We start from the raw sequence: 23,028 nt of genomic DNA, 5'->3' as shown, positions 1-23,028 counted from the left end.
GGGAAGACCTATGCAGACTGAGAAAACGCTCACAGATAATCCTCAGTGGTAGATGGTAGGTGCTTCGGACTTCTCTTCAAGCAGCTGGAGTGAGGGAAGTGACTGTGGGTGTCCGAGGTCCCAAACTGGGTGTGCGGAGAGCATGCAAGCCCAGGCCACAGGGTCCTCAAGGAAGCTGCAGCTGTGGGTGTGTTGTTGGCAGGAATCTCTCATCTCTGCATGGAGGGGAACGGCCAGCCACCAGAAAAGGAACATGTGGCCCTCAGGCAAGGTGTGGGAGGAAGCAGAGCTGGTGGGGAAGGGATGAGTCTGGTGTCCCTACCTGGAGGAAGGGTGTGCATAATTATGCCTTTAAAAATCACGGGGAAATGAATCATGACATTTTATTTCTAAGTGTTTACCATATCAAGTGTGATAAAGACTGCAATTATTTGAATTCATGGATTAGTAGTGAAAGACGGTTTCATTTCCATTCTGCACTCTGGAAAATTACAGGGCCGCGTCTTTACTCCTACAAGAAAAAGCTGTTTGCTCCATAGCAGCTTCCTCCAGTGAGTCTTCAGGTTTTCTTTTATAATTTTCCTTTTTTTTTTTTTTTTTGGTTTTTCGAGAAAGGGTTTCTCTGTGGTTTTGGAGCCTGTTCTGGAACTAGCTCTTGTAGACCAGGCTGGTCTCGAACTCACAGAGATCCGCCTGCCTCTGCCTCCCGAGTGCTGGGATTAAAGGCGTGTGCCACCACCGCCCGGCTTCTTTTATAATTTTCAAGCAAGAAGGAAATTGGTAACATCACAATTTAATTTAAAAATGTTGTAATGAGCTCAGATTCTTAAGACAACTTTCAAGGCCATTTGCTGTCTTGTACTTACTTATTTAAACAACGTTTACACTCCATCCTTCCCTCTGCTTTCTTTAAGTATTTTGCATTTCTAAAGATGCCCTTTTTGGTACTCAAATGTTGTAAATTGATCGGCAAAATATCAAAACCTAACAAGTGAAGAGTTAGAAGAGATAATTAGTATTGTGCCCAACAAGAAACAATTAAGATTATAGCATACTGTAAATATATAATATAAACTTTTAAAAAGTAATTCTTGACCAAAGTGGCAGGTTATTTTACTAACTTGTAACCTAAAAGAAGTGTTTTTCATTAGAAACCAATACCCACTTTACACGCATCATTTGTCTAAACCTCCTATGTTGTTGATGATTTCCTTGACATTTTTGTAGACTTTTGTTGTGTGAGGACTTTTTTTCCCCAGGGAGACATTGCAGGCATGCACGAGCACACATACACACACACAACTGCCCACTCCTGGAGACCCCTACAAACCAAAGTTACAATCTCAGCAAAGTTCAACGTGTTGGATTTTGGGGTTGACTTTCAGGGGTACAGATGATTCAAAAAGAAGTTGCATGCTTCCAGAAGTCTTACTCAGGAGCTCCCTGACACTCCTCACACCCCAGACTCCCCTCTCCTTTTCACAGCACCTGCCAGTGGCTCCTGCATCAGGTCATCCACCTCTGTGTCCTTGGATAGGGGCCCTGGTGAGAATTTATGCTTTCCCTGATTTGTGACATTGGGTTGGCTGACCTCTTGGTTCTCATGAATTTCCTGTCTCTGTCCTGTAAAAACACCGTGTTTGGGAGCTTGTGATGTGTTATACGAAAGATAGCTATGATGGGGGCCACGAAGAAAGAGAGAAAAGTCCACAGTCCCAGAGTTCTCTACAAAAGCACGCCCCAGGAACCTAACTTTTTCCTCCCGGGCTCCATAACTAAAAGGTCCAGCTATTTCCTAACAGCACCAAAGGCAGGTGCCTAATCCTTTAGCACCACAACACTGGGGGATGCTTAAGGTCAAATCACACAATTTCTAGGGAGAGAAATTTTCAGGCTATTAATGTTTTGGAAATTAAGAGCCCTTCACTGTTTCATTCCTTAAGGACATTTAGACACACAGAATATAATAAAAATGTCAAGTGGTTTTTCTTTGGCTTATTTTACTCCCTTAGCACAACATATGACTAAGCAATATATAGACTATAGAGCTAAGAACAATACAATATAACATATAAATTTTCTATTAACCATAGTGTCAATCAAAAGTGGAATTTTTATGATTTTTTTAAGATTATGATTTATACCTCATGTATTTTCTATATTGTCTCAAACTTGTGTAGTTACAAAAATTCTATGACAACTAATAAAAATAATAAAATAACTTATAAAATTAGAATTGTGTCTCTGGGATTCATGGGATTACATTATCATTTAAATTAATCAGGCATATAGTCATGTAGAACAATAAAGAAAATAAATACGTACAATTGTTAATAATATTGGTTAGATAGTGTTTTTCTCTTCTGGGTTTTCTTCTCTAATGTCTGTTAAAGGCGTCATTAAACCACTGTGATCAGACTACTTTGTAAAAAAAAGCTTCATTGAAACAGTTGTGTCAATGTCATCAATGACATTAAAATTCACTTCAGATAAATACTCAGTACAGACCATACAGCCAGGAAACCTTATGGTCTTTATGTCCTTTGCAACAAAATCTTGAAGACCCTTATCTTATAATTAAACTTGGTAAAACTCTCTTATTGATCCCATTCAAACGCTTGTGGGTTGCAGTCACCTTTGGGAGACTATGTGAGGAATGAGAGGACATTAGACTAAATTTCTAGACATGCGACCCGATAGGAAAAATATTAAAGGATCTCATTTTTATTGAATGTTAAAATGAAAAAAAAAAACAAAAACAAATCTGAAGTCACAGGCATCTAGAATAGAAGGGTGTTTTCTTAGGCTTGGAGCCTAGAAAGAAGTTGGTGCTCACAGAGGGGTGCTCAAAGCCAAGAGTTGTGCAGAATCTGTAGGTGCAGAGAGCTCTTTTTATACTGGGCTTTGTACTACACAGTACTGACTGTGTGCTGTGAGCCTGCTAAGACGGTAGTTCTTAGGTAGTCTCAAGAGAGCCAGCGAGAGAGAATGAGAGAATCTTTGTATTACACAGTACCGACTGTATGCTCTGAACCTGCTAAGACAGTAGTCCTTAGGTAGTCGAGAAAGAGGGGGGGGGGGAGGGAGGGAGGAGGGAGAAGGGAGAGGAGATTCATGAACATTGCATAAGGATTTGAGTTAAATTTGGGTTAAATTGAAGACAGTTGAGTTGTCATGCCACACTGAATAATAACATGAAAACATCATTCTTTGTACCTTATACACTTGTGTATGTGTGTGTGTGTGTGTGTGTTTGCAAGGGAGTGTGAAAACCATGTATACATTTACAAAAGTAGGAAATAAACTTATCCATGGGCTGATTTTGGAAAACATATGGCAAAAATATATACTCTTATACACAGGAATGTGGCTCTTTCTTCTGCATTTTAATGCAGCATCTCTGTACCCTGAGAGGATGTGGAGGCAGGCAAGGTTTTCACTCTGTGTAATTTCTTCCATATTAAACTGTGCATCATCACCTTCCGTGGGAGAGTATTTAAGTGTTCTTAGGTGTATGCATATTAAAAGAACCTTTTCTCCACCCCCTCAACAAACAAGAACATATACCCATGTAGCTGTTAGAATTTCATGGCACTGAAGAGAGAGACAGACAGAAAGGCAGAGTGACATATTTATAAGACTGTTAGTAGCATTAATTTTGGAAAGGCAGCATTAACATTTTACATTAAGATATTATTCTTATGGCTTGGTGGTGGCTCAGTTGTTAAGTGCCTGCCATAAAATTGTGAGCACCTGAGTTCAGTCCCACAGAGTCCATATTATAAACAAACCAGCAAACAACAAAAAAAAAAACAAGGCCTATAGCTGCAGTACTGAGGAAGAAGAATTCTTGGAGCTTTTGCTTCAAATAGTAGCCCAAATCAGAAACTTCCTAATACCATGAAAGACTGTTTCTTGAAAAAATAAGTGGAGAAAAATTGTGGAAAATACCATATTTCAACCCCTGACAACACACATACAAGCAGATGCATGCACAGAGGAAAGTGTTCTTTCCTGAAGTGCAGTAGGTTATTTCCTCTATACTTCCAAGTAAGCTTGAAATAATGTTTATTTTTGTTTAGTTTGCACTTCAGGTTGTATCTGGATTCTTAACTTCACTTTCAAATATTTTCTTCCCATACATAAGTGTTTGTATGGGGAGGCTGCTTGTTCATTTCCAACTGCTCAGAACCAAAATAACTACACAGAAACTGTATTAATTAAATCAATGCTTGGCCTATTTGCACTAGTTTCTTATTGGTTAGCTCTTACATCCTAAACTAACCCATCTCCATTGATCTGTGTATTGCCATGTGGCTGTGGCTTACCAGCAAGATTCCATCACTCTGTCTCTGGTGGCAGCTACATGGCTTCCATGACTCCACCTTCTTTCTCCCAGCATTCAGTTTAGTTACCCAGCCTAGCTCTACTCTGCCCTATCACAGGACAAGGCAGTTTCTTTATTCATTAATCAATAAAAGCAACACATATACAGAAGGACTTCCCACATAATCATTTTCAGATTTTTCCTCTTAATAATCAAGGCTTTATATCTCAATTTTCTGTTTTGAATTTCTTATAATTTTCCAAGCACAATAATCCCGAATGTATTAATAAAATTGTACTGTAGTTAAAATGAAAATGCTATGTCAGCAACTTTCAAGCGTGATACAAAACACAGACTTATAACATAAACCGTTGTTTCTTTTTCAATAGGTTGTTCTAGTCTCCAGCAGAGGTGCAGAAATGCCATCGGAGACTTCTGCTCCTCCTCCATACCCCCTTCCTCCAGATGGAGGTTGGGGTTGGGTAGTAGTTTGTGCATCCTTTATCTCCATTGGATTTTCATATGCCTTCCCCAAAGCTGTCACAGTATTCTTCAAAGATATTCAGGAAATATTCCACGCTAGCTACAGTGAAATTGCATGGATATCATCCATCATGCTGGCTGTCATGTATGCAGGAGGTAAGGTTCTTAGTGTACACTGTTTTCTGGAATAAGAATATAGTTCCTTATGACCATATACTTTACCTTAACCATGTGCACACATTAAGACTCTTATTACATTATTGTTATTATTATATATTCAGTTTAAATCAATCAAAAGCATAATTATAATTGCATTTTTAATAATTTTTAATGATTAGCATCATGATCTGTTTGCTTCATTTTGAGTCTTGATAGGATATTTAGTGGCATGGTCTGCCGTTTTATAAAGAATGCAAGTGGATCATTTCCTGTTCAGTTTGGATTGAATGCAATATAATGTTGGAATTGTTTCTCGCCATTTTCATAGCTAGCCAAAGTGCTTTCTTTAAGCTGAAAAGGAAATGCTTCTGTTAGTTTATAAGCCCAGAATATACTCCATTTTGCACTGCCCAGAAGGACTGCTTGCATATACTTTCTACACATATTCAAGTTTTATACGTGGAATAATTCCTTAGTGCTTTAGGACACCCAAAATGATGACATCGTTTTATTTAAGTGGCTGTTTCCAATTATTTTGTTAGAGTCCATGTTAAAACAAGAGTATAAGTCATGAGAGAACATGAATACATCAAGCCACCCCACATTGGAGTGTTAATTAATGGAAATCCCTCATTATTATGTGATCTATTTTCAACAGTAGATCAGACTTTTATAGATTTTTTCCATAAATCATCTTTTAAAATGTAAAGGTATTAGAATTTTCATTTGTCAACTGTCAATTTAACTTCAAGGGGCAGTTATAGACTCCGAATATAAGAATTCAAAGGTATCGTATAAATCACCTAATATTTTTTATTATATAAGTAAAGAAAACAGAACATTAGCTATAGTAATTAATATTTATTAGAATTTGCTGTTGGCCAAGGCCTTGTTCCTCACTTGATTTGTATGGTACTTCCTAATCTTCTTGACAGTCTAAGAAATGATTGTCATTTTTCTGTTATGGGACTGAGAACATACACTATCATGTATTCCCGGTGCTTCCCTCTTCTCTCTCTCTCTCTCTCTCTCTCTCTCTCTCTCTCTCTCTCTCTCTCTAAGCTAAACCAGTGGAAAACCCAATGCAATACTCTTGCCTTATAGTACTGACATACATTCTGCCTGGCCAAAGGCACACCAATTATTCTTTAAGATTCAGTCTCTCTAATTTACTACCAAAACAAGCTTTGATCCATAAATAATCCTAGTTTTTGTATATATGTGCATGATAAATGTGTTGGTATCATTGTGGATTTTTCCACTTCTTTGTATTTTAATGATTCTAGATTAATAAGACTGACATGCTTAAACTGTTGAGTTTTTATTTGATTATTAAAAGTATCATTTAAATTCTTTTTGACCACGTATTTGAAGAACTTTGCTTTAAAAAACACTTTCTGGAAATCAATTTTGGAGACTTGTTTTAAGGATTGTAGCTGTTATTTCTTATGTCTATATAGAAATTGTTGATATTGCACAGTGCATATTTTTCTTCTATAGCTCTGATATTCATTGATGATTCTTTATTGGGACAACCTATTTTCCTTGACCTGGCAGGTTAAGGTAAATATTAAGATACCTCAGAGGTAATTTTTTCCTGCCTTTACATATAACTGAAATGGATGCCTCTAGAGACTGGATATCAGTCAATTGAGTTTGCACATCAGGTTCCTTTATGTCTTTAGTAATTTTCTGCTGAAAATATTGTTGACTAACTTAAAGTCAAGATACAGAAGTGATGTTGTTAAGGTCAACACCGGAGTCATCTTCTCCCAACCTTTGATCATAATAATGATGATGATGATGATGATGATGTTGGTAATCCCCATTTCTCATTGACTTCAAGACATGCAAGTTCATTTCCTGCTCATTCAGTGCTCCCTGTGGAACCTGGGCTGGCACTCATTGCTTTTTGCTGTCCTCCAAACCCATGCCCTCTCACAGGCAAAGAGAAAGGGCACAACATCAACGATCGTCTGCAGTATTTAGTGCCTAGGCTTGAAATTTGTGAGCCCCTTTTCTCACTGTGTCCTACCGGTCAGAACTGATTATTACCCTATACTGAGAAGGGATCACAATAATTGTGGTCATCTTAGAAGAGAAATGAGAAGTGAATAACACCTAGTAAGTCCTGGACAGAACTTCCTTCTCAACAGTCATTGTATCCAAGCAAAGGAGCTGGTTTACAGAGCTTCCATAGTTGTGGCACAGACTGTGCACTGGCCAGATCATAAAGGGGTGTAAGAATGATGAATGGCATAATTTTAATTTATTTCAATATACTTTTAATTTTCTCATATTACTTAGTGTGACATATTAATGAATATTTTTGCTAGACTCATGTTATATAAATAATTTTATTTTATGTATACATCTATTTACTTTTAAAGAAGTGTGTAGTATAAATTTGAAGAGGCACAAAGGAGAACTCATTTTTGATACGGTGTCTCATGTACGTCATGCTGGTCTTGATCTCATTGTGTAGATGAGGATGGAGGACGGATGACACTGAACTTCTGGTTCTCCTGTTCCCCACCTTCCAAGTGTGGGTTATGTAGTTTGGGTGTTTAGCACAGACATAAAGGCTGAGCGGTCAGTTCTCTACCAACTGGAGTACATTACCAGCACACAAAAGAAAACTCTTAAGGTTATTAAGTACAATGGTAATTTGATATTTACAATTTTCGAAAGATAATTAAAATAGAGAAGTAGAAGAATAAATGTTGTCTACATTGAAATGAATAGGTGTTTTATTTGTGGTTGTTTTGAGAAAATAGCTTAAGGCATGCAAAAATCCTGTGTAATAACCAGTAATGCTGAGATTTTGGAGTGATACAGCAAAGTTCTTGGAATCTTGCCCCAAATCCTCAATTATCAGGGTTGCAGCATTTTGCATGACATTCTCGGCTATGTGGGAAATTATACTACCGTCTGGTGTTTGGCTTAAAATTATAAACACAACCTAAGGCCATTGTGATGTGGGATGAAAACCCACTAAACAGCAACACACCCTGCTGCATGTAGAGCTATTTTCATTCACAGAGTTCCTCTTACAACCATGTTTCATGGTCTTATCCCTGTAACCAGGACTTAGTGTTTGAACAAAAACATATTTTGTAGTAGGCAAGCTAATGCACACCTGGTATCCCAGGACTCAGTAGGCAAAGGCAGGAGGATTGCCACAAGCTTAGAGCTAGCCTGCTCTACATAGCAAGTTCTAAGTCAGTGCTACATAATGAGACCTTTTCTCAAAAAAATAAAGGGCCAGGTATGGTGCCACTTGCCTTAAGTCTCACCAATCAGAGGAAGAGGTAGACAGATCTCTGTGAGTTCAAGCCCAGCCTGGTCTACATAGTGAGTTCCAGTACATCTGGAACTGTGTAGGAAGACCCTACAAAAAATGAATACGTAAATGAATAGGAAGAGCAAGGGAGTCTTCTGGGAAATCCAGTCTTCTAAATATAGCAGGATGCTGTGTCCATGAAATCTTATCAATATGTATAAATGGAACATGAACAATTTCAACATCAGTTGACATTTCAATGTGGTTGGGTGAATTTTTCTCAAACCCTACTCCTAAATGGAAAGCTATACGCAATTAATGACTGATGAGAGACTTTTCCTCAGGGATGAACTTTCTAATTGATCATGGTCACCTAACACCAAGTGGTCAGCCCCATAAATATACACATACAGATAACACTAAATGGACTCTGCAGACACACACACACACACACACACACACACACAAACTCACACACTCTCACACACACACACAGACACACACACACCACCACCACCTGCAGGGACACACACAAACTCACACACTCTCTCACACACACAGAGACCCACACACACACCACCACCACCACCTGCAGGGACATACACACACAAACTCACACACACACACACACACACACACACACCACCACCACCACCACCACCAACAACAACAACAATAATTAAGATAAAAGAGGCCATGGATCTGAGTCGAGTAGAGAATGGGAAGAGCTGAATGGGAAGATATTGAGAGAAATAATGTAATATAATTAAAATCTATGGTAAGGATGCTACAGTTAGCTTTCCACAATTGATGACTTCCAGCAGGGGAGCGGGAAGGAAAGGACTCTGTTCTCAGGCGCAGGCCACTGAGAGCTTGACCACACTCTGGTGACTATAGAGATAACACAAATAGGACTTGCATTTATTTTGATTGTTGTTTTGTTGCGGGGGGAGGTCACAGGAAGAACTGGAAAGTGAGTGTGATTGGCATGTATGGTGTGAAATTCCCCAAGAATTAACAAAGTTATTGTGTTGAAAAGATGTTTGTATTAATAAAGTATAAAATAAAACAAAAATAGAAATAAAGGAAGAAAAACATTGGTACTAATAATAGAAATAATACATTTTTACATTAAGCTATAATTTTTAAAATGAGAAATTTATATGTATATATAAATCAAAAATTAATAAAGGGCATGACTTTGAAAGAACAAGGAGTGGTATATTGAAGGGTTTGATAGGAGGAAAGGGAAGGGAGAAATTGTACAATTATATTATCATCTCAAAAATAAAAGGGAAAGAATAATTTTATAAATCTAAGTAACAGGGAATGATCTGTCTAGACAACATTACACACAAAATATGGTGTGACGTATTTTTATCTATCTATCTATCTATCTATCTATCTATCTATCTATCTATCTATCTATCTATCTATCTATTTAAGATTTCTGTCTCTTCCCCACCACCGCCTTTCATTAACAAAACCGGACTCGACTGAACATAGCGGACAATGAGGACTACTGAGATCTCAAGAACAATGGCAATGGGTTTCTGATCCTACTGCACGTACTGGCTTTGTGGGAGCCTAGGCAGTTTGTATGCTCACCTTACTAGACCTGGATGGAGGTGGGTGGTCCTTGGACTTCCCACAGGGCAGGTGTGACATATTTTTGACAGCTTTAAAAAGCCCTCAAAGTGCACCAGCCTTTAGTGTTTTGTAATGAATGGGAAACTGACTAATCTAAAGGAGAATACACAGAAGTAAAGTGTAATGTCTAAGCCAGAATCAAAAAAATTATTTTCATTTAATTTATTTGTGATGGTGTACAAGTTTTTTTTTTTTTGGCTAAAAGAAGAGGTATTGTGCATTTAAAAAACACCGTGCCTTTACTGAGATATAGGTTACATACTCTAAGATTTATTCACTTAGCATATAAAAGTTGATCAATTTTTGGTATATCCATAAAGTTGTGTCAATACTGTCCCAATTAATTTGGGAACATTTTCATTACTTCAGAAACTAATATTGTAGACCCTCGTGGTTTCTTCCTATGACGTAGCCTTCAGTCTTTATGAGTGTACTTATTCTTAGCATTCTTTTAAATCTCTGTTTTCAGTGCCTCCTTTCACAAAGTGAATTCTATAAATTCAAGAATGAATCTATACTTCACTAATTTTTATAAGTAATCTTTTCTATAGATATACCATATACCATTTATCCATTCATTAGACATTGGATATTTAGATTAGTTCCATTTTAAAATTAATATGCATGGTTTTCTATAAACATGTATGTGCACACATATTTCTATGTGAACACATTTTCATCAGTGTGTGGCATGGCATGCTTAAGCTTCTACGGAACTGATAGTTCCTATGTTGCTAGATGAATTTTGATTTCTTCTCATGTGCACTGACTCTGACTTCTTCATGTCTGTGACAAAACTTGTGTTTTTCATTATAGCCTTCTTGCTGGATATAAAATTTGTCACTCTGTTCTGGTTTGCATTTTCTATTTAGGGGAGTTTTTTTCAGATAAACTTTCAATTAAAATATTTCTTATATTTCTCTCACACACACTCCCCCGCTCTGCATGTGTATGTGTTGGTCAAAAGACAACATGCTGAGGTCAGTTCTTCCACCACGTGGGTATTAAGAATTGGTTTTGTGTTACCAGACTTGACAGCAAGTGCCTTCACTCACTGAGCCATCTTAAGGCCTCTCTCATTTCCATTTGTTTAAAAAAAGACAAAATGTATACAAAAATATCATTGAGTTGGTATTGTTATAGCAATCTACTGCTTGTTATTCGCCTCCCCGTAAGTGTGGTTTGTGTGCCCAGTCAGATTTCATTACAGAAAACTAATGCTGCCTCTTCAAACAGCTGTCAGTTGGAGCTGGCTTCTTGTTTAGGGTGGCAGCTTGTGTCCACCTTTCCCTCTCAGCACTGGTAGCCCAGCTGTGCAAGTCCTGTGCATGCTGTCATGGCATCTGTGAGTTCATACATGTGTCAGTCCTGTTGTGTGTGGCAGACACTGTTTCCACGCTGTCGTCCCTCCTCTCTGGCTCTTACAAACTTCCTGCTTTCTGTTCAGCTCAGTGCACTGAACCGCAAGGGTTGGGGGGTTCATGGAGACACTCTATTTAGGACTTACTATTCCAAAATTGTCCTATTCTGAGCCTTTGTGTTAGATTCCATTTACTGTAAGAGGAAGGTTCTCTGATGATGGCCAAGAGACACTGACCTATGGGCAAAGCAGAACGATGCTAGAAACATTATTAGTGCTGCATTCATTTAACAAAACAATGGTATTTGGTTTTTCGTAGGCCCATGACCTATATACTATCTTGACTACCTATGCAGTAGTGAAAATAAATATTATTTTAGGGAAAATTATTTAGAATGAAAGTCTGATAGATTCGATTAATTAAGGTATTAGTATTTTTACCTTTCAGTAGATTTTTTTTCAAGTGTGATTGAGTACTTTTCTGCAATGCCTATTAAGACTTCTGTCAAAAGTACATTGTCCTAAGTCTTACCTTCAACCCCTTTTACCTCTATTTCTATTGGTAATTATGTATGACATCACAGTTCCTTCTTATAGAGGACAAAGTCAACATTCGATTCAAAATATTTAAGCTTTTGCCTACTGTTGTGTAGACCTCTACTTATATAGGCTTTCCTTGGTTGATGATTATAAATAAATTCAAAGACCATGAGGTGAAAAGGCATATGGTTTAATGAAGCAGCTGAGGTCGTGTTCAACACAATGCTAACTGCATTTGCCTGGAGAGCGTCTAAGATCTGACACACTCATTAGAGCTTTGCGTTCCACCTATTAATCACTGCAGTGGGGTCACCCAGAAATATGGAGCATTGTTCTGAGGTCTGGCCTGGGATGTCAGGGCTGGAGCCTCTTGTAGTAATTAGTTGGCATCTGGGCCCTGGTAGCAAGGCGTTATCTTCCCTCCTGATGTCTAAATTAAAAAATGAAACTAATAAAAGGTATGCAGAAAGGGTGGAAAAGGAATGCAAATTGCATTGATACATTACTTCATCCTTAGAATAATGGCACTAAATTACAGCACCCCATCTGGCTGCCCATATGGTCTCCTGGAGTTCCAGCAAATTTCAGCAAATAGGTCAAGCTGAGTGGTCATCCCATTAATACAGCACTAAGTACAGGCAGAAAGTGTATTATAATCTTAACTTTCTGTGTTGTTTTAATGAATGTGGGATTTATTTCCTGAATAGGGATGGCACAGGATAGTGTTTTAGTGCAAAACTTGTCTGTTACTCGAGAGATAACACCAGGATGAATACATGCAGGACTTCCAAATACAAATTTTGAGGAGCCAGTCTATATGATTATTTCATGTGTGTGTGTGTGTGTGTGTGTGTGTGTGTTTTCCCTGTAATTCAATTTGGAGGGGAAAATATCAATCATTATGGGGAACAGAATTGACTTTTTCACCCTGGAAATTTGTTCTGTATTATCACGGAGGTAACTAACAAATGTGATAAAGAAGGACATTGTTTTATTATGCACCACTGTGAACATCAGACCATTGAACTTATTTTCCTCTGGACTAAGAAGCAAAAGATCTTAGCATAGCAGATTGGTGGACATAATATATGATGTTATCTGTTCTTTTAAAGATTTAAATAAAGCTACTATTTTCTGCTTTATAGTATTTTCCTATTTGGGGGAGAACATTAATATATGTCACATAATAATGCTCTCCTAAAAGCAATAAAAATGAAAGTCATTCTATTCTTGTGTTTGAGATAGCTAGGGCTTTCCTCTTAGCTTTCTAAATCCCAGAAAATCGAGCAGGTCTACCTCAGCAATCCTGCACATATTATGCTTATACCACATTAGATTTCTTTCAGGCCTGAGTTTTGCTGAAGATTTCCTGGGAAACAAAGAACAGTGTGCCAGAAACTATTAAGCCAATCATATATGCATGATCTCCTTTATTTCCAGGTTTCCTCCTCTTAAGGTAATGCCAAGCTACTGATTTTTTTTTCCAATGAAAAGTGACTGAAGAGTATTTGTCACCTTGGACAGCCCATGAACAAGCTTCTCTTGTCCTAGCCTCAAGGAAAATCCATGACCTAAAACCAGACTTTGAAAGGGGTATTATATACCACTTATTATGATTTTGAGAATTGTTATCCAAAGAACCTAAACTATGTTGCTCATTCAAATCATGAAAATTTGCCTGTTGGGTACACAATATAACTGCTCAGTATTTCATAATAGGCCAGAGAAGACTATGAGATAGCTCTAGATTCTATCATAAAAATGGCTGTACACTGAGTACTTTGATCAGTCTCTGTTAAGAGGAATGTGGAGGAGGATGAACCCTAACATAGATGTCCTAATGGCTAATGTCCTAGCCAACTTTAATGGGAGTCAAGATAGGAATAGGGAATTTCCAGTGAAGGAATGTCTTTGTTCTTCCTAAGGGCAGAATTGAGAAAGTTAAGAGTCGCTGGGCACTGGTGGCACATGCCTTTAATCCCAGCACTTGGGAGGCAGAGGTAGGCAGACCTCTTTGAGTTTGAGGCCAACCTGGTCTACAAGAGCTAGTTCCAGGACAGGCTCCAAAGCTACAAAAAAACTATGTCTTGGACCCCCCCTCCCCATAAAAGAGTCAAGACACATTGGAGTTATCCTAAGCATTTAAAAGTTTTCATGAAGATTTCTTCCATACAATGGGATTATGTAAAATAATAACATATTTTAATTAAATGCACACTTGCCATTTTAAAAAAATATTGAGAATTTTATACATGCATGTAACATGTTTCAATTAAATTCATCCCTCTTTCCCTCCTCTCTAGTTTCTCCGCATTGCTTTCCACCTCTGTTTGCTTCCGAGTTCATTTGACTTTTTCTGTAGTTGTTGAAAACGCATCGAGTGTAGCCTATAGGTGTGCAAGTGCAGAGCCATCTACAGGAAAACAGAAGCTTTTCAAGGGCTACATCCTTGATGAAAACTTCTTCTCCCTATCCTAGCAAGTCACCAGTCACCAACAACTTCTTAGCCTGGTTGTGGGCCATAATAAGCTCCTTCCTCATCTGTGCTTGGATTTTGGTGGCTTGATCATATGCAGATCATGTGTTCTAACTCTTACAGTCTTTCTTTCCCCCTTTTCACGATGATCCCTAAGCTTGAGTTCTGATCTCTAAGATGATCCCTAAGAGTTGTGATGCAGATGTTCCTTTTTAGAGCTGAGAACACCCTAATCTGTTACTCTTTGCATGCTGACCAGTTGTAGGCCTCTAGCTCAATTGCTGCCTACTCCAAAACCAAATTCTTCTGAAGAGGGATACGAGATGCACTGATGGGTTTGGGGTACAATTCCAGTACCAAGCATGAGTTATAGCTTATGGAGTGTACTTTAAATATAATCAGAGAGTGGTTGGTTACACCTATAATATTCCAGCTTCTGTTGCACCATGAGTGTATCTTCCCAGGGCAGTCTACTGTAGTTCAAAGGATTTGCAACTTAGGAGAATTGCTGATATTTTTCTTCACCAATAGTGTAAACAAAACCTCACAGTAATATGAAAACTAGCCAGTAGGGAAACTTTCAAGATGGTACCAGTTTTCTTTTCTCCATGACATATGATTCAAGTATGTGATATTTTCAGCAATATGATCTTATCACCAAGATGGGTGGCAATGGCCTGTAATGTTTGAGGTTCTATGGAACCCCACTACAAATTAAAAGAAAAAAAAAACGTAACCTATACCTGATACTGGGCATTTTTTATTTGGTAAATTGTGATGTCTGCAAGAGATATTATTACCCCATTATAGAGTAGCATCATTTAATGTCTTTTTATGTGTGTGGACTTACATAATTTATGATGTTTCTACAGTAGTAGCTTCCTATATTGGCTTTTCAGAGGTCTTTAGCATTAGTTATCCCTTCCCATACTACATCCTGTATACTTAATTCCATTCCATTCCCCACCATGTTTAATCCTTGCTATTCTGTTATTTCCCCTTTCCTCATTCATATTATTTGGTTTCTGTTCCCTTCATTTGAGATCTCACATGGCCGTTTAATAGTTTTTTGATTCTATGTGTAGTCCAATTTAATCATACATATCCAAAGTTTCAAACCTAGCTCCCATAAGTGAGAGACAACACTTGGTGTCTATCCTTCTTGGTCTGGGTCATCTCACTAAGAATGATTGTTTATAGCTCCATCTATGAAGCTACAAATTTCATTTTTATTTTGCAACAGCCAAATAATATTCCACTGTGTGAATATAACACATTTTCATTATCCATTTTTCCATTCATTCTTATATGCACATCTAGGCAGTTTCTATTTTCTGCGTATAATGAATAGAGCAGAAATGAATACAGGTGTGCTGTTATTCTGTCGTAGGATACAGAGTCCTTTTGGAATCGTTGGCTCTGTGGTAGATCCTTTTCTATCTTTTTAAGGACCACACAGATTTCCATAATCAATGTATTAGTTTGTATTACCACAAATAGTGAGTGATAAGTGTTCTTCTCTGTCCACATCCATACCTGCCTCTGTGGTCACTTTTTTCAGACCTAGCCATTGTATTTGAATAACATAGCACCTTCAACCAAGTGTTCTTTTCAAATTTTATACCTATAGATGAAAGAATGAAGTGAGTTCCTTTTTTCTCCCAGTACACAGCTGAACTCCAAATTGCTGGAGAACTTCTATATGAGATCTAATTCCTGGATCTGCTAGAGGAGGAAATGGAGCATGCACTTCAATGGATAGGCACAAATAACTTTCTCAGTAGGACCTCAGTAGCAAAGTCATCGAGACAAATTGACAAACAGGGCCTCATGAAACTGAGGACATCAGCTAAATGGTGACCAAAATCTGGCAAACTGTAGGAAGCTTTGCATCAAAACCTACAAAGAAGCGTGTTCCTAATGGAAGAGTAGTATTGTTCCCTGGGCAAAGGGGGATCTACAGAGAGGGAGCATCTGTTCTCACTGCTCAGCTCTGTGAATAGCTTTTGTTTCCTAAGAATAATGGCATTATGTTGATTCTGATGAGTCATCACTCATGACAAACTTTGCATGTACTTTGTGAGGTAGGTCTTATGTCAAAGCACACATACAATATTTGTAAATTCTGTTGTCTAATGAAATTTAGTATTTTATCGTCAGTCAGAGGTGGTGCATATGATGTCGTTTGATACACAGAATGACATTTATGTTGAACAGTCCTGGGACAACATTGGGTTTTTTCAGTATTTTACTGGTGCACAGGAGACAGAATAGTATGAGAATTGAAATAATGAGCTGCAAAGTAAGAGCCATGGAACTGAGGACCTAATCACTTGGCTGGTTTTATTGTTGTGAAATTCAATTTTTATTTATTTATTTGCTTTTTATTGATTTATTATTCTTTCCCTGTGTGTAGGGGATGTGCAAGAATCTGTCAAATATGTTTCCTTGCTCATGGTGATTGTCCATAACAAACAGTAAATTTTTGAAGTTTGCTAATTTAACAGTCTATCTATCTATCTATCTATCTATCTATCTATCTATCCCTTCCTCTTCCTCTCTGCTGCCCTCCACCTTATCCAGCCTTTATCCCTGTACCATAGCATGTGTGTGAAGGTTGCAGCTCAGTGTCAGGTGTCTTTTCTTCCCTCCTTCTTGCTTGAGACAGGTCTTTCTTGTACACTATTGTGAGAAGCTTGTGGTTCTCCACTCCCATCTCTCTGAAGGGCTCTGAGATCACGGAAGCTCGTGGACTATAACTCTGGCCTTCATGTGGATTCTGAAGATAAGAATTGAGGTAGCCAAGCTTGTGTGGCAAGTGCTTCGCCCACTGAACTGTCTCTCCAGACATTCTTCTCTTGTCCTTATTATCCATTTAATAGTGAAACCACAGATAATAAACAAGGATGACAGAACAGCCTGCGCCAATGAACTTTGGAAACCAAGGGTGAAGCAAGAAGAAACAAGTCAATAATCAGTTCCAAAGCAAATATATAGTCTCTATACTTACTTGCTGTGGCTTTTCCTCTGAGATCCCTTCTATTTGGTAATGGAGTAGACACTGTCCCTTCTTTTGGACATTTTTGGAAAACCTTTCTTATCTTCAAGTTATCATTTCCTCTCACCTCTCACTAAATGAGTGAGCATTTAGGACACAGGCGTTTGCCTCAGGCTCCATTGTTTCAGTGGAGCAAGGGGAGTTTCTATTCACCGGCTTCTGATTGGAAGAAGCAGATATACTAGGTTGTGGAGGATTCATTACCCATTTGGCATAAAAGTAGGAACAATACTTGAGTCAGGGGAAGTAGAGGTGTGGACTATGAATACCTATTAGATTAGAGCATAGGTTCTGGTTGCCATCTGACCTTGAGTTATTTTCATGCTTCCTTTTTTCTCTGACTTATTTCTACAACTTATTAAATGGTTTCTTCAGTGAACCAAATCTTTAATTGAGTTTTTTGTTGTTGTTGTTGTTGTTGTTGTTGTTGTTGTTGTTGTGTGTGTGTGTGTGTGTGTGTGTGTAGCCCAGTGCAGCTTTGAACTCGCTTTGTAGCATAGGCTGTCTTTAAACATGAAATTTTACTACCCGAGTCTCAAATTTCAACTAAGCCTCTTTCACAGGTCTTGAAAAATGGGAAGGAGATTTCATCTTTTCACATGCTTTTACTGACTTTAAGTTTGAAAACATCAGAGAATTCGAAGTAATATACTTTATTGTATAAATGTAAAAATGGCAGAGTAATTTCACTGTTTCATAGAGTTCATGGGATTAATCTAGATGGCCATTTTTGAGCAAAAATTTGCTCAGCTGTTGAGATTTGCATACAGCAAACACATTGTGCATACTTTTGGTTCTCAGCTGATAGAAGTCAATGTTCTTGCACATTCATTGCATAAGTATCTATTAGTTGTCGCCAGTTAGTTATCACCAGAGACAATGTTGCAAACGGGGAGAAGGTCTTAAATAATTTATTTGTTCATTTATTTATTCTACAGATATGCATTCTGTATCTACTGCATGCAAACAGTCTAGCCGTGGCAAAGCTACAATGAGTCATCAGATGCTTTGCCTTCAAGATGTTTTTCTTTTTTATGGTTGTGATGTGAATTAGTAAGACAATGTTGTCAGCATCACAAAATTATGTGATGAAAACAGAACCAATAGCTGATGATCAAGCATTAGCTCTGAGCTGAAGGATGAACATTCAGCTTCAATCAGGACACAGGGAAGTGTTTGAGACAGAGAAAACAATATGCATGTGAAAGTCATGGCAAAGCAGAGAACCTTCTAGTATCCCGAAGGAGATTAGTGTGCTCTTAGGTGATAGTTGCTATATAGTGACCGTAGGAGGAAAAGGAGGAAGTCGACCTTCTACCTACTGGGCCTCATGCTCTCTGCCCACATAAATGTGGGAAATGAGACTCGGAATATAGGAATCAAGGGATTGTAGTAATCTCCCAGGACAGTCAGAAACAACTACATCAGACCAAGTATCTTAAGCAAGAGGGACTTACTCCTTCATGGTTCTCCAGGCAGGATGTCTAAATTCTAGGTGCCAGTCTGGTTGGTTGTAATAAGGTCTCCCCTCAGCTTGCAGGTAACCACCTTCTTGCTGTTTCTTCTGGTGGCCTTTTCCTTGCACTGCCCCAGTCTGTCTCTTTCTGGGTGGACACTTGTCATAGGAGATCCTCCTTAATGTTTTTATGGGCTTATTTAAACTGAATTTACTTCCTTACAAGTTGTATCCCTGCAGAATGCCTTATTAATGGTGGAGGCTTCCAGATGTACTTCACAGGGACACAGTTATGCTCAGAACAGGTATCAAGATCACAGGAATGAGTGCTCTCTTCTTTTGAGTGTATTTTCAAAATATTGCATTCAAAAGGGAGTAACCTCACAGTCAAGAACGTGTTAAAATACAGGTGGTTGTCCTTACTGTCTTGATTGTAATAAGTACAAAATTAACAACTACCAGAGTCTGTTCTGAGAACAAGTGAGCATCTGCTTATGATGTTTCCGTCAATGAGCAGCACATGTCCGGGTCTTCTGTCTTTCTATTCTAGAACCTGTTATTTAATTATACTCTTGAACATTAACCTACCACAGACAGTATTGTGTATTATGTCTGGCTGATGCTTCTCTAACATGGATTCTATATTGACACATTTCAGACCCTTTTACTGATACATAGTGGCTAACGCATCACTATCAAACCTGGGGGTAATATAAGCATCAGAATCAGAAGGCATAAAAGGGCAGTGAATTTGGTATCGCTAATTGCATGACAAAAATCTCTGTTCACAATCTCTGAGCTCAGGGAAGAAAGCCGATCATTGCCCTCTTTTAACTCTCTCCGAGAATACAGATGTCAGCCCATTCAGACTGTCAACACAAGGCACATACTCACCAGGACTCTGAGAGCTCTGTGAGTGTGGGCATTTGCTTCACAAGTATATTTTACTGAAGATCCACACTTGCAGATCCTGTCTGGCAGAGGAAAGATGGGCCATACCCTCTAGAGCTTGTCTCGTTGATTATGTCCGACCGTTTCCTATGCTCCATGTACCACTAACTACTCATCTTTATTCTAGGAATTCTGCCTATTGTTTTGTGACAGTGACAGAATCCTCGCAACCACAGCGCTAATTTATTATAGACTTTATGCAGCCAGATGTCATTTATCACCTAGATTTTCTGACAGTTCTGAAATGAAAACAACTCTCACATGTTATTAAAACCGTCATAATTACAGCTAGATTTTCTTTTTCCAAGTCACACCAACAACACTAAGCGTTAGAGCTCCGAAGGGCTAGTACGGAAGATTGACAGCGTTTTAAAAACATTAACTGGTGAGCAAATAAATGACGGTTGAAAGTATTAGATTTTTCTGACTGTGACGTGTTTTGTATGCTCTGGAAGCTTGTGTACTTTGGTGGCCGACAGGTTCCTGACACACTTGTGTCTTCACCTCTTGCACAGATCACTGACTTCCAACACACAGAAGCAGCCTTTGTATTTCCTCAGCACACGTGGCAATGCGTGAGCATTCCCGGAAGGTTGAAAGCAGAGAAGACCGGTCAGAAAAGCCCTCACCCACAACAAACTGATCTCCCCTGTTTATAACATGTGTAGAAGGCATCTGCAAATGAGGCAGGGATTGGAATGTAGAAGGAGAAAAGATAGAAAACACAGGTGTGGTTGTATATAGGTGATTTGGGGTTTCTTTTACTTTTTTCAGTTGTATTTTTTTTTAAAAGAAAGCAAACCAATGCTGATGTCAGGGATTTACATTGATAAGGAAATAGAACTATCTACAGGGTCTGTGAGGGTGATCCAGTGTGTATCAATGCCTGCACCAGGCATGAGGACCAGAGTTTGTATTCACTGAACCTACATAAATGCTAGGAAGGTCTGGAAGCCCACCTGTAATCAATCTCTCTAGCAAGCGATGCAGACAGGGGATCTAGACAGATCGATGGGCTGGGTGTTCAAGTGAAAGACGCTGTCTCCATAGACAAGGTGGAGTGTAATCAGAGAGGACAACCTGACCTTGACCACTGCTCTCCACAGGTACCCACATATGCAAATGTGCAACACACGTATAAAAAGGAACATTTTCTAAAACTTATCTACAGAACAAAATAGTGTTTTGATATCCATTTGAGCTACGCATTAGTAAAATAAAATGGCAGATTCAAACCCTTAGGACTTTTATCTCAACGGATATATGTTGTTCTGATATTGGTGAAACTATAAACTGGTGTGTGTTTTGGCAATAACTGTTATAAAAAAATCTCTGTATGAAAAGCTGTGACTGCTGGTTGGAACAATTTGTAACTTCTTGCTTGCTTTCGTTGGTTTTATCCTATGAGATTCATTGCACGAGTGGATAAATGTTGACTGTCCTTTGATGCAGGTGTTTCCAAGCTATTCTTAAGAAAATAGCATTTAAAATAGAAGTGCTTTCTCCCCCTTTGGTCCTTCAGAAGGAAGGTTCTGTAAAAGACTGATCAGGGAAACCTGTCTTGTAAAACACTTTTGCTTCTTCTTGGCCACAAGCGGTACTTTCTTGTTACATTAAGAAACTTATAAATATTTAACACACAATGACTTTAATAAGTGGCAAATTAAATTAGGCAGATACATGAGCACGAGTTTTATCCTCCATGCATCTTATGTAATATCCATAAATGCTGGAGCAATGGTTTCTGCAGTGCTTAATTCTGGAGATGAGTCTTTTCCACTCATGGTCCTTTCTGTTTACCCTCCGGCATTCTTTATTCCTGATTCGAAAACTTGATGCTGCCTTCTTGCCAACATGTCCCCCAAAATTTCAGCTTTTTAATTAATCCCTAAGTAACAAGATCTCTTTTCCTTTTCCTTCAGTTTTATTTTGTTTAATTTTTGAGTCATGGTGCCATGGTGGAATAGGGAGTAGTGGTTTGGAGACAGGGCACTTCACTATTCTTAGAACCCAGTGTTGCCACCATGAGCATTGAGCTTAGTCTATGTTTAGCATTGAGCTTAGTCTATTTTCAATACTCAAACTTATGAATTATGTGGATACTTCTGAAGTTTAGAGACTTGAGTGGATGAATAGATGGAAAGAAAGTATAATATGGCGATGCCTGCCATGCCTTCATTTTCTCCTAAAAGATTCAAAGTGAAGGGATGAAAATGGGCCATGTTCCCATCCTTTTAATTTCACATCACATTTCTAAGTACATTTAAATTAGATAGTTCAGTGTTTAGTCTAGATTTTGCATTCTGCCCATAAGAATTTCCCTCCACACATTTCTTCCTTTTTATAAATGTAATAATCAGAGAAAACGTGTCTTGTGTAATAAAACATGCATGAATCACCAAGTCCACACTAACTAGAGATGTGGTTGTGTCTGTTACATTGGCTAGGGCTGGCTGTGTTGTGTTTGAACAGATGGAAAAACAAAACAATGTGTGCCCATATGAAACCTCCCTGTCACAGCCAGAGAAAGTTCAAAGCAGAGGCACTGGGATGAGGCTAAACTCGCATGTGAGTTGGTGTTTGCTTTTAAAGTAGCCTTTGCCTCTCTGAGCAAGAGAGGGAAATCACATTCTGCCTTTGTTGAGCAGAAATTTCAAGTCTAAGAAGAGTTATAACAAAACAACAAGACATTCTGAAGGGTATGGCTTATGTGAATAGATGTATTAACTAAATTTTACTATATTGGAATTTCAGCAAGAAAGAAAGTGGAGAAGTCAGTGTCCAGAGGAGCCTGAAAAAACCAATTTTATAGCATGTGATATCAATAGCGTATTGAAAATATGTTGCCAGTAAAAATGAATTAAAGCAAATTCTGTAAACTAATTTAATATAATTTAAATAAATTCATTAGTAATAAATCTAGACAAATGGAAGCAGTGATATTTAATATATTCTGGATCAATACGTCAATATATACTTTACTGATGATTATTGCATTTTGAATGTTCTACAAATAAAATAGTGATGAAAACAGGTTTAACCTCTCATCCATCTGACTACAATGCTCATGCTTCTGTTAACTTTTCTGTTTAGTAGAACATGATCCGTCCATCCTGTACTTTTCCCTTTTCTTTTATTTGCATTCTCAGCCTGGTGCCCTGTCCTAGAACTGAATATATTCCATTGATGCTTCACTTCAGGGGCATAGCTGACCAAGGAACACAATCTAAGGAAGACAATTACTTTGGCTTCATTTCATATTTTCTTATGTCATTGCTATCTTTA

General features: G+C 38.2%; 1 protein-coding gene across 10 annotated transcripts in view; it reads left to right on the top strand.

Annotated features, from left to right (window-relative positions):
• The window catches only part of Slc16a7 (solute carrier family 16 member 7), a 142,086-nt gene that overhangs the window by 88,127 nt on the left and 30,931 nt on the right, over positions 1–23,028 (top strand). For all 10 annotated transcript variants that reach the window (XM_075954803.1, XM_075954804.1, XM_075954809.1 and 7 more), the window contains one exon: positions 4,717–4,966. In XM_075954803.1, the coding sequence (XP_075810918.1) occupies positions 4,747–4,966 (220 nt within the window). In that variant the 5' untranslated portion in view covers positions 4,717–4,746. The remainder of the gene's footprint in view (positions 1–4,716; positions 4,967–23,028) is intronic.

The sequence above is a fragment of the Microtus pennsylvanicus genome, chromosome 20 (assembly GCF_037038515.1).
Source record: "Microtus pennsylvanicus isolate mMicPen1 chromosome 20, mMicPen1.hap1, whole genome shotgun sequence".
In the NCBI taxonomy this organism is placed as follows: Eukaryota; Metazoa; Chordata; class Mammalia; order Rodentia; family Cricetidae; genus Microtus; species Microtus pennsylvanicus.
Note: the sequence above shows the minus strand (reverse complement) of the source record. Positions and strands in the feature narration are given on the sequence as shown.